Below are 20,482 nucleotides of genomic sequence, written 5' to 3' on the forward strand. Positions count from 1 at the left end.
GAAAGCTGGCGTGGCAATCCTTATATCAGACAAATTAGATGTTAAACCAAAGACTGTAATAAGAGATGAGGAAGGACACTATATCCTACCTAAAGAGTCTATCCAACAAGATGATCTAACAATTGTAAACATCTATGCCCCTAACATGGGAGCAGCTAATTATATAAGCCAATTAATAACAAAAGGAAAGAAACACATTGACAACAATACAATAATAGTAGGGGACTTTAACACCTCTCTCACTGAAATGGACAGATCATCTAAGCAAGAGATCAACAAGGAAATAAAGACTTTAAATGACACACTGGACCAAATGGACTTCACAGATATATTCAGAACATTCCATCCCAAGGCAACGGAATACACATTCTTCTCTAGTGTGCATGGAACATTCTCCAGGATAAATCACATCTTAGGTCACAAATCAGGTCTCAACTGGTACCAAAAGATTGGGATCATTCCCTGCATATTTTCAGACCACAGTGCTTTGAAACTAGAACTCAATCACAAAAGGAAAGTTGGAAAGAACTCAAATACATGGAGGCTAAAGAGCATCCTACTAAAGAATGAATGGGTCAACCAGGAAACTAAAGAAGAATTAAAAAAAATCATGGAAACCAATGAAAATGAAAACACAACTGTTCAAAATCTTTGGGATGCAGCAAAGGCAGTACTAAGAGGAAAGTATATAGCAATACAAGCCTTTCTCAAGAAACAAGAAAGTTCTCAAATACACAACCTAACCCTACACCTAAAGGAGCTGGAGAAAGCAAATAAAGCCTAAACCCAGCAGGAGAAGAGAAATAATAAAGATCAGAGCAGAAATCAATGAAATAGAAACCAAAAGAACAGTAGAACAGATCAACGAAACTAGGAGCTGGTTCTTTGAAAGAATTAACAAGATTGATAAACCCCTGGCCAGACTTATCAAAAAGAAAAGAGAAAGGACCCAAATCAACAAAATCATGAATGAAAGAGGAGAGATCACAACCAACACCAAAGAAATACAAACAATTACAAGAAAATATTATGAGCAACTCTATGCCAGCAAATTAGATAACCTGGAAGAAATGGATGCATTCCTAGAGATGTATCAACTACCAAAACTGAACCAGGAAGAAATAGAAAACCTGAACAGACCTATAACCACTAAGGAAATTGAAGCAGTCATCAAAAATCTCCCAACAAACAAAAGCCCAGGGCCAGACGGCTTCCTAGGGGAATTCTACCAAACATTTAAAGAAGAATTAATACCTATTCTTCTGAAACTGTTCCAAAAAATAGAAATGGAAGGAAAACTTCCAAACTCGTTTTATGAGGCCATTACCTTGATCCCAAAACCAGACAAAGATCCCATCAAAAAGGAGAATTACAGACCAATATCCTTGATGAACATGGATGCAAAAATTCTCACCAAAATACTAGCCAATAGGATCCAATAGCACATTAAAAGGATTATTCACCATGACCAAATGGGATTTATCCCTGGGCTGCAAGGTTGGTTCAATATATGCAAATCAATAAACGTGATACAATGCATTAACAAAAGGAAGAACAAGAATCTTATGATCCTCTCAATAGATGCAGAAAAAGCATTTGACAAAGTACAGCCTCCTTTCTTGATCAAAACTCTTCAGAGTATAGGGATAGAGGGTCCATACCTCAATATCATAAAAGCCATCTATGAAAAATCCACAGCGAATATCATTCTCAATGGGGAAAAACTGAGAGCTTTCCCCCTAAGGTCAGGAAGGCGGCAGGGATGTCCACTCTCACCACTGCTATTCAACATAGTATTAGAAGTCCTAGCCACAACAATCAGACGACAAAAAGAAATCAAAGGCATCCAAATCGACAAAGAAGAAGTCAAACTCTCACTCTTTGCAGATGATATGATACTTTATGTGGAAAACCCAAAAGACTCCACCCCGAAACTGTTAGAACTCGTACAGGAATTCAGTAAAGTGGCAGGATATAAAATCAGTGCACAGAAATCAGTGGCATTCCTATACACCAACAACAAGACAGAAGAAAGAGAAATTAAGGAGTTGATCCCATTTACAATTGCACCCAAAACCATAAGATACCTAGGAATAAATCTAACCAAAGAGGCAAAGGATCTGACTCAGAAAACTATAAAATACTCATGAGAGAAATTGAGGAAGACACAAAGAAATGGAAAAACGTTCCATGCTCATGGATTGGAAGAACAAATATCATGAAGATGTCAATGCTACCTAGAGCAATCTACACATTCAATGCAATCCTCATCAAAATACCATCCACTTTTTTCAAAGAAATGGAACAAATAATCCTAAAATTTGTATGGATCCAGAAAAGAACCCGAATAGCCAGAGGAATGTTGAAAAAGAAAAGCAAAGCTGGTGGCATCACAATTCCAGACTTCAAGCTCTATTACAAAGCTGTGATCATCAAGACAGTGTGGTACTGGCACAAAAACAGACACATAGATCAATGGAACAGAATCGAGAGCCCAGAAATGGACCCTCAACTCTATGGTCAACTAATCTTTGACAAAGCAGGAAAGAATGTCCAATGGAAAAAAGACAGTCTCTTCAACAAATGGGAAAATTGGACAGCCACATGCAGAAGAATGAAACTGGACCATTTCCTTACACCACACACAAAAATAGACTCAAAATGGTTAAAAGACCTAAATGTGAGACAGGAGTCCATCAGTATCCTAAAGGAGTACACAGGCAGCAACCTCTTCGATCTCCGCCGCAGCAACTTCTTCCTAGAAACATCGCCAAAGGCGAGGGAAGCAAGGGGAAAAATGAACTATTGGGACTTCATCAAGATAAAAAGCTTTTGCACAACAAAAGAAACAGTCGACAAAACCAAAAGACAACCGACAGAATGGGAGAAGATATTTGCAAATGACATATCGGATAAAGGGCTAGTATCCAAAATCTATAAAGAACTTATCAAACTCAACACCCAAAGAACAAATAATCCAATCAAGAAAAATCAAGAAATGGGCAGAAGACATGAACAGACATGTCTGCAAAGAAGACATCCAAATGGTCAACAGACACATGAAAAAGTGCACAATATCACTCAGCATCAGGGAAATCCAAATCAATACCTCAATGAGCTATCACCTCACACCAGTCAGAATGGCAAAAATTAATAAGTCAGGAAAGGACAGATGTTGGCAGGATGCAGAGAAAGGGGAAGCCTCCTACACTGTTGGTCGGAATGCAAGCTGGTGCAGCCACTCTGGAAAACAGTACGGAGGTTCCTCAAAAAGTTGAAAATAGAGCTACTGTACAATCTAGTAATTGCACTACTGGGTATTTACCCCAAAGATACAAATGTAGGGATCCAAAGGGGTACGTGCACCCCGATGTTTATAGCAGCAATGTCCACAATAGCCAAACTGTGGAAAGAGCCAAGATGTCCATCCACAGATGAATGGATAAGGAAGTAGTATATATATACAATGGAATATTATGCAGCCATAAAAAGGAATGAGATCTTGCCATTTGTAACGACGTGGATGGAACTGGAGGGTGTTATGCTGAGTGAAATAAGTCAATCAGAGAAAGATAAGTATCATATGATCTCACTGATATGAGGAATTCTTAATCTCAAGAAACAAACTGAGGGTTGCTGGAGTGGTGGGGGTGTGGGAGGGATGGGGTGGCTGGGTGATAGACATTGGGGAGGGTATGTGTTATGGTGAGTGCTGTGAATTGTGCAAGACTGTTGAATCACAGATCTGTACCTGTGAAACAAATAATACATGTTAAGAAAAAAAAGAAGAAGATAGCAGGAGGGTAAGAATGAAGGGGGGGAATTCGGAGGGGGAGATGAACCATGAGAGATGATGGACTCTGAAAAACAAACTGAGGGTTCTAGAGGGGAGGGGGTTGGGAGGATGGGTTGACCTGGTGGAGGGTATTGGGGAGGGCACGTACTGCATGGAGCACTGGGTGTTGTACACAAACAATGAATCGTGGAACACGGCATCAAAAACTAATGATGTAATGTATGGTGATTAACATAACAATACATAATTAAATTAAAAAAAAAAACTACACATCCAGGGGAGCCTGGGTGGCTCAGTTGGTTAAGTGTCTGATTCTTGGTTTTGGCTCAGGTCGTGATCTCAGGGTCCTGAGATTGAGCCCTGCACTGGGCTCTGCACTCAGTGTGGAGTCTGCTTAAGACTCTCTCTCTCTCGTCCTCCGCCTGCGTGCTCTCTCTCTCTCAAATAAACAAATAAATCTTTAAAAAATATATATACATACAACGTTTTCAGTATAAGAGGACTCAGAGTAGAATGTGAGCTTCTGTTACCAAAACCGTGGGGTCTGAAGGCTGCTGTAAGCTGGTATGAAGGTTGGGGTCTGCACAAAGGTTTCAACGGCCTTCAGGCTGAAATTCTGCAAGCTCTGCTCACTGGGTTGCGCTCCAAGAAAGGGCATTTTTCTAATTTCACAAAATCACCCTATAGACTGGTGGGCGCCCAGGGTGTCTGGCCTTTACAATTTCAATTTCAAATTTGGCAGAACCTGGAGGAAATGATCAACCCACAAAGATCAATGTAATGTAAAATGTAATGTAAAATGGAGTTTGAAAATTAACTTTCTTTCTTTTTTTTTTTTTTTTGGAGAAGAAGAGCAATTCTCTTTATTTCAGACCATTTGGCGTCTGTTTTCTGTTTTCGAGGAGTTTGGTCTCATGTAGCTTTACCTGGATTACTTTGGAGTAAGCCTTTCAATCCTGACACTGACTTCCTGTCAGCTATAATTATACCTATCTTGAAGTTGTGCTGTTGAGGAAAGAGAGTTCAAGCAGTGTCAAGAGGCCCGAGTCTGGGTGACTACTCTGAGAAGTAGTGCCTTCCTGTGTCTAAACAGATGAGTGTGGATAAGAATGATTCCTAAGTCTGGGATAGAATGCTCACGAGGAGTCCACCCAGCTCTATGATTTTGTGATTCTTGCTTTACTTTACATTTTGCATATTTGGCCAATTGCTGTGGATATCATTTATTTGCACCTCTAAAAAGTAGAGTAATGAGCACTTTCTATGGTAGGTACTGTTGCAACTGCTCTACATACATATCGCTTGCTGAATTCTCTCCACAACCCATGAGGTAGGTGCAATAATGATCCTCAATGCCAGTGGAAAAAATTGAAGAATGAGCAGGTCACATAACTCGTGAGTGTCAGAGCTGGGATCTGAAGGTAATCGATCTGGTTTCAAAGTTAGTGCTCTTAACTATTATGCGAAATTGATAAAGTAAAAACCTGTGCTGATATTAATTCCATTATCCTTTCATTTAATTATTATTGTTTTAAAAAATATCTGTTGGTTGTGACGGACGCCCATAATTTAGAGGGGGAAAAAAAGACCTCTTAAAGTTTAGATACAGCATGGGGCGCCTGGGTGGCTCAGGCAAGCGTCTGCCTTCGGCTCAGGTCATGGTCCCAGGGCCCTGGGATCGAGCCCCAAGTCGGGCTCCCTGCTCCATGGGAAACCTGCTTCTCCCTCTTCCACTCCCCTTGCTTGTGTGACCTCTCTTGCTGTCTCTCTCTCCGTGAAATAAATAAAATCTTAAAAAAAAAAGTTTAGATATAGCAGCACTGTTATAGTTTGTTTTTGACTGTTTATTAGATATTAACCACTAGACCTGTGAGGAGACACTGAGCATGTATGTCTGTGTGCTTCAGTGTGCGTGTGTGGGAAGACGAGAGAGACTGTGTGTCAGTAAGAAGGAAAGGTAAGGGTGGGAGAGAGAGCGAGCAGGAGAGAGGTTTCTAGAGAAACTCCTCAAAGCACTGCAAATTGAGGTTAAGATAACGGTAAGTTTGTGGTAAGGACCTGAATAACCAATGCACATTTTTACCGAGGAAATAAGAGTGTTTTCCTTCCCTCAATAGATTGGTACCTAGATACTGCTTGTTTTAGTTGTTATGTTCTCCACATTAATTTCTTTTATAGATGGCCACTCTTGTTTTGGCCTGAAGCTCATGGTTACAATAAACTTTTTCTGATTTCCTAGTCTAACAACCCATCTGTAATACAGCCGTGGGCCTCAGATGATAGAAAGGATAGGAGTTCTAGGAGCAGTCCTGTAAGACCAGCATGAGATACAGCTGAAGGTACAACATGGCCGCCTACTTTGAGGAGGAAGATGGTGGAGTTGAGTTCATTCACGTGCCTATGAGCAGCCGCACCAGATGAGACACTCAACAGACCAGATTTGCTGTCTTCAATCGAGAGGGCTGCTAATCGAAGGTCATCAATCAGGTCCCAGATGCACTTATCACAGCCTGGAGGTAAAACGGACATGTTATTTCTTTAAAACTGAAAGTCAGCCGGGAAGCATGTGCTCTAGTAGATCATTATGTGTACTTCCTTGGTTAATATTATTTTTATGTTTGTTTCCTGAGGATCTGTTCTGGGTCACAGAACCAGTCCTTACACTCAAAGCACACTGCAGTCTAAGATGACTCAAACCGTACATTGGGCACTATCCCCACTTAAAACATAACAAAACGAACAAGGCGTGCAACAGGGCAAGTAGGCTGTTGTGGACACAACAGGTCGCTGAACTGAGAAAGGAAGGAAGCATAAAAGGGCAAGGCATTTGCAAGGTGGGTGGGGGAGGAGAAGCACGCTCTCCACTTTTCCTTAGTGGTGGGACAGCCCCCTGGGATGGCTCTCTTCATGTGAGGCTTTTGCTTAGTGCCCACTGGCGAAGCTGGCTGTTTGGTAGGCACCCCCTCTTTCCTATTCCTATCCCAGGGGTGGCTCAGCGTCTCCGCATGGCCTGACCTGCTGTCTGGATGAACACTTCAGCCAGAAGGGGGTCTGTAGAATGTCACTGCTTGTGCATATCTGCTCAGTCTGGGCATGTGGTGAAGTAGGTCGTAGTTTCTCCCCGCTCCTTGCATTTCACATTTGAGTTCCGCTTACCTCTGTCCTCCCCCTCACACCCCCCCCGTTTGCTCCTGGGGGGCCCAGTGCCCACTTGCGGCGTACTCAGAAGGACAGCAGACTGTGCTTTGAAACCGGTCTTGACCACTCTCTGAAACTTTTCTGTTCCCAATCTCTTTTCCTCAGACTGTGCTCTTTTCCAGAGAACCAATAAATGAAGACTGAGGTGTTAATAGTTGTTAATGTGTTAATTTGTTATTTGAAGTTTAACATGGTCTTATGGGCATGCTATCTTAAAGGAATGGCTCCCCGGCCAGCACATCCTTTAAGGACATTAAGATGTCCTTAAAATGACCTTGCTGATCAGTGTGTGAACTTTGCCCTGCTTGTGTCTCACATCCTGTGCCATCTTCTAAGATGTGAATCATCCGTAATATTAATCTCCTGTGCTCACAGGCACCGAGAGACCAAGACACTCTCGTCTGGGGGAGGGGATACCTAAAGTTAAAATAGTCTTTAAACCACTCTACTTAAAGGCAATTAGTTATTTTCTCAGTAAAGGGCTTTCTAAGGCAAACCTTTCCTTAAATCCTAAGAATCAGTCATAGCCTTTTCTAGACAAAGGGCTTGAAGGGTGCCTGAGAAGTTGTTAAGATCAGCTCTGGGCATTTGCTGTGAAGTGTTTCAGCAGTCTCCTGCACCCTCAGGGCTGCTCGTGATTTGATTGATAGGAATGGCAGAGAAATCCAGGAAAGTAAGACAATAGCTCCATCCCATAAGGCCTGAACATTTTCTTTCTGCTGCCACTTCTGTTTTGGAGTGATTTGGGAAAAGCCAATTAAGTGGCTTAGTGTCTTGGTTTCCCTAGTGTTGTGAAGCATTGTCTGTATATCACATTATCTGAGGATTTGAAGAGATAATATAGAAAGAGGAATTAAAATGAACTTGGTCACTAGGAATTGCTCTTCTGATTCTGCCTTTACCTGCGAGGTAAGATGCTGAATTTAAAGGCTTCATAAAATAAATTTTCTAAAGCATAGTTGTTTCAATGTAAATCACCCATTTTACCAACTGGAGTCAAGTAGCTTCCGCTTAGGGTCCCCTTGGTGGAGGCACAGACAGAGTTAAAGCCGGGAGGGGGACTTAGGGAGTTTCTAGAGAGGGAATTGCATAGCTCTTCTTAATCCTACACCTGCAGCACATTAGAGAAAGTGGGGTTAGTCAATCATGTACTGTTATTTTTACTTATGGTTGGGCAGTCCATGCCTGTAGGGGGTTCAAAACCTTCTTCCAAGCATTCTCCGGTTACGCTGTCACATGGGCCTCCCCCACAATTGCACACTGTGGGAAACAAAAACAAGAGGTTAGGGATTTGTTTCTTAATGCTTAAAATATGGCAATGTTTTCCTGGTTTCTAGAAATACTGGCTATCAGTATATAGTTCTTCCAACAAGGATTAATTATATTCTTCCTTACGACGGTGTAGAGTCCGTGATCTAGAGATTATGCCCCTCACCCAATTAAGCCCAGCCCAGGGAGATTTTCCAAAGGTGGCCCCGGGGGCAAAAGTAAATCTACATTTTCTAGGACTCCTCTCCCAACTTTCTGGGATTCTGACATGACTGTACAATTGCTTTAGTCCAAAAAGATCCTGGGAAGTTTCACAAAGTACAAAATGATCCCGAAACCCATCATTCAACTGGAATCTGAGAGCCCTCCTTTCATCACAGACTGATTCTCCAGTTTAATCCAACTCCAGGGTTGATCATTGCCAGGTGTGAGGAAGGCGCAGTGCAGCGGGAGGGAGGGAGGAGTCTCAAGAGCAATTTTTGGCTCCCACGGTGCTTGACCCTTGGCAAGGCTGACTCCAAACCCCCAAATGATAGCTATCAGTGGGATGACTAGGAATAATGTCGGGGAAAGAATCGGGAACATATTTACGTGAATTTAGAAGACCTGAGAGCCCATTATTAATCTACCGATGATTTTCAAGAATGCCTTTTGGAAAAAAAACCGAAACCCCGATCTCATCAGACTGTTCATTTTCCATTGAGTTTCTCAGTAGCAATTCATTTGTAATATTTAAAAAAGATTTCCTAAGCCATCTATGCTAGCCGTGAGCTGGAATAGTATTGTGAATTCTCCCCCACCTCTTAACTGTTTCTACAGAATAATCATAAAAAATTAGCTTCATGAGGGATGTACATTTATTACATTTCAGCTGTGTAATGTTCCACAAAATGTAGATTTATTAAACAATTCAGCAAGATCATACTTTATTGCTTCTAACATTAGCGTCTTTTCTAAGAGTGACCTGCATCTATGTAGTTTAAGTTTAGTAAATGTTTTGAGAACTGGAGCATCGATGTCTAAGGCTTTGATTTTGCCAATATTCTTTCGGATGCCTGCCTGACTGGACATAGAACTCCTCTCTTGCCTCTGGTTTTATGCCTCAGTGCACTTGGCTTTCTTGTAGACATGTTCACTTTTATTGTGACTTCTGCAGCTCATATGTGCCTTCTTCTCAAATTTAAACTCTTCTTAAAATCTTTTCAGGTGGGAATCTGCTTCAGTGAGGGGATTCCAGTAGAAGCATGCCCCAAGAATACAATGCCTCTTCCTCACCCTGTTCCCTCTCAGTCACAAAAGAGTAAGAAATATTCAGTCCCAACCCTCCTTTGCCCTAAGGAAGGCGCTTTAACTTTATTTCTAAAGAGCTTCACTCTCTGCAGCAAATGGATTAGAGAAATCATGAATAAAATTTGTACATTTTAGTCTAACTGAAGTTTAACCGGGAAGATTTCCTGTAGTGTCCCTGCAATATTTGCCCTGACAATTTGAGGACATTGGGGGTTGACTAGACTGTACCCTTGGCTTGCTAATCTATTTCACTAAGAAGTCAGTCTTACCAAACACAACTGGTAAAAGGGACAGAGCTTCCAGAATAAGAAAACAGAGGTAAATCTTGCAAGTTTTCATTCAAAATTCTGGTCAATGATAGGTAATCCATGGACTTCTGATTTACTTCCTTGATCGAAATTGGAAGAATGTAAGATAAGGTGAAAGCTCATTTGTGTGACCATCTTATGGTCTATCCTACCCATGAGCTAAGTTATACTAGTAACCTTGATAAATCATCTACTCCTGGTGAGTTTGGGGTACACATTCCTAAGAATGCACATTACCCTGGAAAAGTGACAAGGGGACACTTGCAGTATCTCTCCAACACCGACCCATCTAGATTCGTTGTACGTGCTGGCCACAACCTCCAGTGCCGTACCTGCACAGCTCTTGGCTACCCTGGCATCCCCATAGTAACCAGGGGCACAGTGTTCACACTTGAATCCCGTGGTGTTGCGTAGGCAATTCCTACACTGGCCGGTGACCTCATCACAGTCTTCAAAGATCAGGTTGGGATCTGAATTTCCACTGCAGTCACATTTCTTACAGGTGCTTCCAATCAGCAAGGGGTTTCCATAGTAACCGGGGGCACATCTGAGGCAGAAATCACAGGTTAAAAATTTAGCAGCCATAGTTTTTCTTCTCTTTTATCTTCCCTCCCACCTAGAAGAAAGTGTAGTGAACGTATGTGGATTGCCCTCCCAGAATTTTTTCCTACTTTCCCATCTTCCTAATAAGGCCAGACTTTGTTTTTAAGGAACCACTCTTCCCTATTGCCTTGAAGCCCATTCAGTTTGGTCAGACCTCCAGATGCACAAATGTCTAGATACAACTAGTGTGTGGGCATTTTTGGTTACCTCAACAACTAGGGTACATGGCTGGTACCTAATCGAGAGGTGCCAGTTATGCTAAATGTACGGCAGGGGATGCACTACTAGGGCACAGCTAAAAATTGTCCTGGCCAAAATGTTAATATCTGCATTGAGAAACACTGGGATAAATCACCAACTGCCTTGCCATAGTGAATTGTTCAGAGAACCTAAACCTGAGCCAGTTAGTGCCTGCCATTGTCCTGGCTAAAGTAAGTTGGCTGAGAAGTGATTCATTCAGAGTGTCGCTCAGGGCTCTTACTTGAGGGGTATGTGAAGACATTCTGTCCATCTGCAGGTGAATGAAGAGGCAGGCAGCACTCGGCTCTGGCAGCCATCTTGTGATGGAGGGAAGGCCGTGTGGAGACAAAGCAGATGGCAGGGCTGAGAGTACCACAGACAAATGAAATTGGAGCCCAGATGGCCATTACTGTGGACATTTTAATATGTGAGGCTACAGAGGCCAGGCACCTAACTGCCTTCGTTGTGGGGACAGAGCTGGTGTCTGTGGTCATGCCAGCTGGGTTATTAATGAGAGATTCCAGCTCATTTGGACAATAGAGGCCCAAATCCATCCAGCCTTTGCTGGGCTTGCCAAGCTGTGCCTTCTGGGTGGGGCTGCTTCTGCTCAGAGGAAGAAATGCTTTTCTCTACTTTTCCTGAAGGTGCCTTGTGGGCCAGTAGAGGCCCTACTGTGAGTGGTGGGACCGCAGGCCCCAACCAAGCAGGGTAACTGCTACTCAGCTCCTGTCAACTGTTTCCATACCGTAGCCTTGAGGGAACGGAGGATCTGTGTTGCCAGATGTTCCTATTTTTAAAACAAAAAAGTTGAAGTTTGGGTTTTTATCTGAAATCACCGTTTTTAAACTTTGGCTCAAACTTTAGAAGAATACTGTGTGAGCCAAACTACACATGTTTTCTGCTGGCAATAGCCTCCTCTTTGCTGTGACCCTAAACTAGTGTCAAGATTGGCCGACTGGAGCTGAAGATGCTTTGGGAGTGGCTGGAAAGAATGTGTAGTCACCCCTTCATGGAGCCGAAGGTCAGGTGCAGGAGTGGGTTCTGAGGGGAGAGAGAAAAAGAAAGGGAACCGACGGAGGTTTTTGTGATGATAGCAGAGGTGGGGGAAGCCGGGGCTGGCTTCAGATGCAGGGTGGACTGCGGGCTGGAATAGGGAGACCGGGCTGGGGTGTGGAGGGCCTGGGCTGGGGCGTTGGCCTTGGAGGGGAAAGCAGGAGAGGACTTTCCAAGGAAATCAGGAAGACCTGGCCAATAATAACAAGACATGACAGTTTTTAAAAAAGGATTTCATGATTCAGAATATTTGAAAAATGGGGAAATGAAAAAAAATCACCTATAATCCCAAGATCCTAACAAAATCACTGTCCGACATTTTGCATACGTTCTTCCGGGCTTTATTCCTATGTCTCAGTTTTTTGGTGTAGTTGTAATCTTTATCCCCTCTACTTGCATTGTATCCCATAGCTTCACTGAGGTGAGTTTATGTAGTTAACCACAGACACCCAGGAGGTAGGCCACACAGGCCTGGTATGCTGAGGCTAGGAGGCTACTTTGGGTTTCCAGGCGCATATAGCAAGGAATTCACAGTGCAAGACCCAGACCTTCCGACCCTGATGTTCTTTCATTCACTCCACCCTGGACCACACTGCTGCTGCTATAAATGAACGAATGAATTCATCCAACAGAGGGACAATTCATGTCTATTTTATGTAAGGCATGGAGAGACAGGAAGAGGAAAAACACACGGCCCATGGCCTGAAAGAACAGGAAGTGAGTCAAGCACAATTATATGTAAAATCATGAATTCTAGAAATCGAGGTCCATGAAAAAGATAAGAATGAATGTAAGTGCCACACAACCCATGGAGAGACACCCCACAGAAGGAAATGTTCAATGAGTTTTGTTATTCATACTCATGTCTTTGCACCTCTGATTTATAGGTTCTCTGGTTCCCAAGCCAGCACAAATCATTCCTTATGGAGTGCATGGCTGGATTAAGTTGCTATCCTTCACTGCAGTTCACCAAACAGAGAGTATGAGACTCTTGGTGCCATTGAAATGGGACTCAGACCTGCCACCTCAAAGTAGAGCTGGGAATCCTGAGGTCTGGGAGTGAAGGACCCTGCCCAAGCTCACAGAAGTCAGATGCCACTTACTTTCTTTTTCTGTTGAATCCCACTGTATCTGACCTCCATAGGTCGTCTCTTGGTCTCCCACAAGAGAATAACCAAATTCTCCATTCTGCAAGTCAGAATCTCAATCACAGACACAATCTACTTTGTCTTTTGGTGGTCAGTTCAGAGGCAATTCTGAAGTCATAGCTCAAACTTCAACCCTACAGATTTTATAGAATAAGCAGGCAAAGGTTTTTTTCCCATAGCACCCTATAATCCCTTACCTTTATAGATAAGAAAACTAGAGTGTGGAGAAGCTAAATAATTTGTTCGTTACTGCAGGGCTCAACCCTATCATCGGACTCCAAGTTTAAAGCTCTTTGTATCCTGGGGCGCCTGGGTGGCTCAGTCGTTAGGTGTCTGCCTTCGGCTCAGGTCATGATCCCAGAGTGCTGGGATCGAGCCCCGCATCGGGCTCCCTGCTCAGCGGGAAGGCTGCTTCTCCCTCTCCCACTCCCCCTGCTTGTGTTCCCTCTCTCGCGGTCTCTCTCTCTGTCAAATAAATAAATAAAATCTTTAAAAAAACGCTCTTTATATCCCACAAGTCTGGCATTTAAATGAATTAGCTAATTAATCAATTAGTGATTCTAACAATTGAATAATGAAATGCTGTCAATGTACCCAATTCCTACCCTCAAGTAACAAATAAAAAAGGTTCAAAAAGACCAGCAGTTGGAATTAGAGTGAGCACTGGAGCCTTGGTACCCAGTAGTCTGGTCCTATCTGTTTTCTTCCCCCACTATCTCATTCCTAGCTTTATTAGTGACTTGATTCACTCATAGAAAATAGAGCTGATACATTTACAGTGTAAACAAAAGAACTGTGGCTTATGAACACTGTCATTTCAGTTAGTGATCATATTGTCTGGGCAAAATAGGAGACAAAGAAATATGTTTTGGGGAAAAAAGCTTTTGATCAAAAAATGTTCTGGGAATTTTTGGAGCTCTTTTTCTCTCCTCTGCTCTTTCTCCTTTGCTTCACTTCCTAGGGCCATACAGCGGTCGCTGAATACTTTTACCAAGGTTGCCAAAACTCCCAGGTGGCCCAGAAGTCTTTCTGGGAGGGATGCCTTTCTATAGCCGTCATTGGGGTTAAATTAAACTCTGAAAAAAAAAAAAAGCACCTGTTACATCGTAGGTGCCATTATAAATGCTTTTTACTTCTCTATGAAAGACTGATAAATAAGTCTAGGAAAATGTACCCATTCAAGGTCACAGGGTAAGAGTCCAGAACGGGGGCAAGGTAGAGAGTAGGGAGTCCTAGAAGAATTCTATACAGATAAGAGAGTTGATAGTGTAAGTTTGAAAAAACGTGGTGCCGTCAGAAAGAATCAGACTAAACCCTGGAATCACAACCCTCAGTAAATGTTAGCTTTCTCTCCCTACCCCTCCTCTTCTTTATTCTTTTCTATCAAGGCCATCGTCAACATCATTATCACTGTCATCATCATGATCTCTGATGATACTATATTCAGCCTTTCCTGTTAGGGTTTTAAGGTCTCCTTGGATTTGCTTTAATTGACCCCATTCTTCCCTCTTGATCCTTAAGCAATAAGATCCACGTGATAAATCCTCACACTGTCTTAGCATGTCTCTCACTCTACTGCAAAACCGAATGGATGAAGGAATATTATTAAAGCTGCCAAGGGAGAGAATGTGGAATACTGAGGTATTGAGATCATACACACTTATGAACTGAAAACTCTGGATTGAATGTAAAAGCTCCTGGGTTTTGGTTTTGGGTTTACCCCTAACCAATTGTGACTTGGATTCAGTCTAGTGGCTCTGGGCCTCAGACTCCTCATCTTTAAAAGGTACTACTTAGGGGCGCCTGGGTGGCTGAGTCAGTTGAGTGTCCGACTCTCGATTTCCACTCAGGTCATGATCTCAGGGTCCTGGGATGGAGCCCGGCATTGGGCTCTGCGCTGAGCATGGAGCCTGCTTGTGATTCTTTTTTCCGCTCCCTCTACCCCTCCTGCCACCCCAGCTCATGCTCATGTGCTCTCTCTCTCTCTCTCTCCCTCTCTTACAAAAAATAAGGTAAAAAAAATAAAATGTACTACTTAGAGCAGATGGAAAGTCACACTGGGATGAGAATAAAAATGGCAAAATTCCTGTCCATAAGGCCTGCACATTTTGTAATTATTTGCATCAGGTGATAACTTCCATTTGCAACCTCTATTCAGCCAGAGGGCAGTGTTTTGACTCACTCAATTCGGTGTCACCCTCTTCCATTTTCCTGGCACGAGGAGGAGTGGAGTGGGGGATCAAACAAGGCAAGCAATGACTGACTCTCATCACTACAGGTACCTTTCGAAAGGAACATTAGCAGAACTGTTATTGTCTTTTCGTTAAAAAAAAAAAAGAGGTATTACTTAAACAAATATAATGGAGTGTCTACCATGTTTCAGATACCGTGATGGGGGAAGAGCAGCAGAGAAATGAATGAGATGCTCCTTCTGCTGAGGAATTCCTACTTTAATAGTAGAGACTGAAAAAAAAAAAACCCCAAATGTGTGATTGTGAGCATGTGGCTTAATCAGTCTGTCTCTCACTTTCCTCCTCTATAAATAAGGATGAAGATGGTATCTCATAGGATTTTTTTTAAGGTTTAAATGTGTCATTGTATGTGAAGAGCTTACAACAGCTATGTGGCACACAGTAAGCACTCCCTCAATGTTACTATTTTTATCATCATTGTCACAGTCTTCATCTTAATACAACACAACGTGGTGAGCTCTACAGTTCATCTGGTGGATTTGGGGGGCCGCAGCTCCCACATGCAGAAGTTAAAGTGTGAGGTGGGGAAAAGGACTTTGGGAAAGAGCCAGCCAGGGGCCAGGGCAGGCTAAAAAAACATGGACCTCATTGTAAAAACAAGGGTGCTTGCGCTGTTTTACATGGGACAGTAAGAAGTTAACGTTTTGTGATTTAGATCAATGTTTCTCAAACTTGTGCGCAGCATGGATCCCTGTGAAAGGAAAAACAGTCTCATAGACTACCTCTCCTCGTGTTCATCTAAATTATCTTTAAATCTTTAAATGGTTCGAACATAAAACGAGGTAGAAACTCCTTGTACCTGTGGCTTTTATACATCTTGAAAACCAAAATAAATTTTACAAATAAAACACAAACAAAACTGTGAAACTAATGAATTCAAAGTAATAGTACCAATTCAAGACAATGGATGATGTTTTCTTGTTGCAACTGAAAGGCTACTTGCAACATGACATGGTAGAGGATTGTGTGAGCTCAGCATCCATGTCCTGCCATGTGCTAGGTGATGACTCAGTTTGCTTTGATGTCATGCCATTTGACCTCCAATTGTCTGTAATGTGTCACTGACACACCGCTGGCTGTTACTTTCTCCTCTGCTCTGAGGCAGATCTCCCTTTATTATAAAGTGGTCCTTATATAAAGTCCAGACGTGTTTCAAGTAACTGTTTCCTCAAGATTATCATTGAAATTAAACACAAAATTAAGAAAATATTCACTGGGAACTCATGAACCTCCACGAATATCTGTGTCCAAGGTCACAGATACATTGAAAATATAGATTCGATGAAGCTTAACTGCGACAGTTTAACAACCTGGCTGTTAAACTCAAAACAAAACTAAACCTTTGCCAGTCCCAAGGTCAAACACAAAACAAAATCAGTGAAGGTTACCCCCTCCCCAAGGACCCAGCCCTCTCTGTGGGAAAGCAATCACTCCTTGCACTGCCCTCTTGAAGAGGCTTTGCTTGTCCTTCTATCAGGCTTTCTTTCTTCCCTTGGAAGAAATGGTGTTTGGGTTTGTCTCCTGCTCTAGCCTTGACTTTCACTGAGGACAAGAGACCATGTCTTAGATGTATCACATCCCTACCCCTCCACCAATCTGCTGCAAAAACAAGGGTGTTTGAGTCCTTTTACATGGTACGGTAGGAGGTTCATCTTTTATGCTTTAGACCAACGTTTCTCAAACCCGTGTGCAGTATGAATCCCTGTGATTTCCATTTTGAGGAAGAGTCCCCTGGATGGTAAGGTCAATTTTTGATGTAAAAGGCCTCAGTTCATTCCGTTTAAAACAGCAGGGTGTGAGGAAGGGTGGATGGGAGAGAGGAGATGAAGCCGAGAAAGTTGCTCAGAGCGATCCTCCCCCCGGTGCTAATGACAGGCCTTTGAAGGATGCTTATTTCCCGCACATCTGTTGATGCAGCCTCCAGTCAAAGGGAATCTAGGAGCGGGTTCACTGTGCTTCTCCTGAATTTCAGAGACTCCTTTACTTCATTAATTGTCAAAGTTTAAAACAGAAGACCTTTGGGAAGACGTTTAGGAAAAACAGTATGGGCACAGGGAAAGAATCCAGATTTTTCAGCCAAAACGTGTGGATCCTGGCCCTTGCACCCCCCCTGCCCCCCGACTTAGCAGTGTTGTGACTGTGGACCAGCCCCATCACCTCCCTTAGCCTCAGTTTCCTTATCTGCAATATGACAAAATAACACCTGCTCTCAGGGCGATCATCAGGCTGAGAGATGAGGAATGTAAAGCAGGGAGGACACAGGAGATAAGCAACAAGGGGCACTATCTAGTTCAAAGCTATCATTTCTGGCTAAGGAAACTGCGATTCAGGGAAACGAGCCAACTTCTCCCAGGCACACATTATACCAGGGGGTGGGAACTGGACAATGGCCACAGTGACTCCTACTGTCACCAGGCAATTTTTATCGAGCATTAAGTGCCGCGTGCCATACTAAAAACCTCACAGTATCACCTCCTGACCGCCCGAGGAGGTGAGCATTTTCATTTTCTCCATTCTGGAGATGTGGAAATAGGCACTTAGAGCTCAAAGAACTCCCTCAGGAGGATCCCCAAGGGCTGGAGCTGAGCTACAACCTCGGCCAGGCTGAAGCGACATTTCCTCAATATTTGACAACTAGTGCTCTTCCCTTGACCCTGCTGTTCCCCCAGATCTGACCAAGCCTTACAGGGCAATGGCAGGGCCAGGAGGCTTATCATCTACCATCCCACATCTGAGGCAGGCATGCTGTCCTGTGCTGGGCCCCCTGCACTCACTGACAGAACCTGGATCTGTGTCCTGGTGCAACTTTGCAGGACTGAGCCCAGAGGGACAAAGATGACTTCACTTCTGGGAGGCCTTGCATGTGGTCAGCAGTCCATCCCAGGGGCCATCGAACACCTGTTAGCTGATAATACTGCCCAATCTCTGTCAGACTAAATGGAGTCCAACCTCAGACACTGAGGAGAAAAAGTTCCATCCCTGGCTGATGAACAGTCCTCTCTGATTCACATGGAGCCAGATAGTGAGTAAGTCAGGGGTCTCATATTACTGGGTCCCGGAATAAGAAAATACGGAATGAGTGTGTCACAAACATTAATTAACCAAATCTCTATTTGTCCCTCTCGAAGGATGAAATTCATATGCACCATGGGCCTTCACGTTCCCTCTTCCCTTATAGCAAAAAAAGAGAAAAATCCCTTAAAAAAATCTTCAGTGAAGGAATTATCTACGATTTGTACATTTAATAATCATAATAGCAATGCCCTCCGAGTATAGAGATTTTCTCTGCACCATAGACACTGTGGCTTTTTAAAAAGGGTTCCAGAATGACTCTTTGAGAGGTAGAGGGTGTTTTCTGAGGAAGTGAGATGGCATATCGTTTAAGATTGACATTTGGAGTCCCAGGCTTTTATGCCCACATTCGGGGCAGTGGGAGTACGCCACTGGGAGGTGAGCATGTGTAGATGCTGGACCAGAGGCTTGAGAAGTCCCCTGGTCCTTCCCTCCCTGTCTTTATGGCACCCACATCATCTCGCTGCCCAACCACATGGAGAGGCTGATGTTAATGCCATTTCTGTTAAAAATAAGAAGACCTTTCTGTGAGACTCTTTTAGCAAAAGCCATTTGATTTGAGAAAATTGAGTAACTGACAGGTGGGGAGGATGGGAAATGTCTCGCCAGGAAATCATGCAGGGGGAAGCTCACCTCTTTAGTCGCCAAAGTCTTTCTTATTTGAGCAAAGCCCACAGCAACTTTAAAAAAGGGTGTTTAGGTATAAATACAGATAGAGATTCAGAAAACCCAAACGGTCATGAAATTTGTTTACTTTTCAGGGGAGGAGATGGTATGAAGAATGGACTAAATAATGGGTTCGTGCCTTTGTTAGTGTATTGCTTTACCGACTGATAGAGGATTCTCCCCCACCTATTTTTTCTATTGAGGAAGACTCTCTATTAATTACTGGCTCCCAGTGATGGAGAGAGAGAGGAGTGTTACCAAAACCATCTAGAGAATCTTTCAAAATATACATATTCATTTTCCTCTTCACCTGACCATTTATCCTAATCTGGACCCACGGGGAGCATATTGTCCCAGCTCTATCTGGGGCATGGGATTTAGGAAAGCCTCCCCAAAGCGTTCTGAAATGTAGTCCCCATGCTCTCATCTTAAGACCCAGGGAATGGGAACATGGCAGAGCTGATGAGTGCAAGAAACAGAAAGTTTCCTTCGACCCACACAGAAAATAGTGAATTATATTTGCCTACCTTTCACAGTTAGGTCCAGCATAGTTTTCTTTACAAATACACCGGACGGCTCCATTTTTCCTATAGCAGGATTCTGCAAAACTGGAATTATAAGAGAATATTAGAAGTCAATTCCATACATCACTGAAAAGATTGTCTTAACTAGTCATCTCTACCTTGGTCTCAGTCAAGTTCTAATGGGTGTCATCATTTGCTTTACTTAAATCAAATCTTCTTCCTTTCAGGAAAGTTTAGACTAGCAGGCCCAGACAGAAAATGCCAAAATGCTCATCCACTGGTGAGACCATTTCCCAGATCCACTCGCTTATTTTGCCATAGCGGCACTTAATTATTTTTACTTGAAGCAGTGGGAATTTCTAGAATATTTAACACAAATCTGGAACACATACTTCAAAGCCAGAAATAAAAAAATCAAGTTATTTTATATGTTACCTGTGATTTTGATGAAATGAGAATTTCTTTATTTCTCACCATTTTCTGTATATACATTTGAAAGTTGCTCCCTTTTTTTTCTGCACTAGATCTCTTCCGCTCTTCAAGGTCATGAACCACCTCTAAACTGTACTCTATAATCCCCACTGAACCCTAATTTCTTTGTTGGTACCTTAAAGGTTGGGAATAAAGGGTGCAGGGACTGACTCTTTTGAGCAAAGTCACAAAACAAGTACATAAGCAATAACTAGGACCTGGAAAATGATTCTTGTCCATAGAAACCCTTCTCTTGATTTACTGCGGTTGTTGTTGTTGTTGTTGTTGTTGTTTGTTTGGTTGGATTTTTTTAGATAATAAAAATAGGGACACAGGACAGAAAAGCAATAAAAATATTGTTCAACTATTAAGGCAGGGGAAATGGAATATAAATCTTCACATGTTTGGAAAATTCTACATTGACACATCAATCCATCCATATGGGGGGGTGAAAAATTTTAAAGACTTACAAATTAATTGGCTTAGGTATTGTGCCATCAGTGGAATGTGACTTGCGGCTCTCTCACTCCCGCATGTATTAGCAATTTTACCCTAGTGGTCTTTGGAGGGAAGCAAATGGATGTGTTTGCTT

At 42.7% G+C, this 20,482-nt stretch overlaps 1 protein-coding gene across 1 annotated transcript in view; it reads right to left on the bottom strand.

Moving 5' to 3' along the window:
• LAMA4 (laminin subunit alpha 4) overlaps positions 1-20,482 on the bottom strand; it is a 147,553-nt gene that overhangs the window by 76,257 nt on the left and 50,814 nt on the right. Inside the window, exons 4-7 of the mRNA XM_025864441.2 lie at positions 19,423-19,503; positions 10,194-10,408; positions 8,159-8,254; positions 6,155-6,306 (exon numbers count right to left, since the gene is read on the bottom strand). Of these exons, the coding sequence (XP_025720226.1) occupies positions 6,155-6,306; positions 8,159-8,254; positions 10,194-10,408; positions 19,423-19,503 (544 nt within the window). The remainder of the gene's footprint in view (positions 1-6,154; positions 6,307-8,158; positions 8,255-10,193; positions 10,409-19,422; positions 19,504-20,482) is intronic.

This window comes from Callorhinus ursinus, unplaced genomic scaffold (assembly GCF_003265705.2).
Source record: "Callorhinus ursinus isolate GAN/ISIS: 27379988/994484 unplaced genomic scaffold, GSC_fseal_2.0 scaffold6, whole genome shotgun sequence".
Taxonomy (NCBI): Eukaryota; Metazoa; Chordata; class Mammalia; order Carnivora; family Otariidae; genus Callorhinus; species Callorhinus ursinus.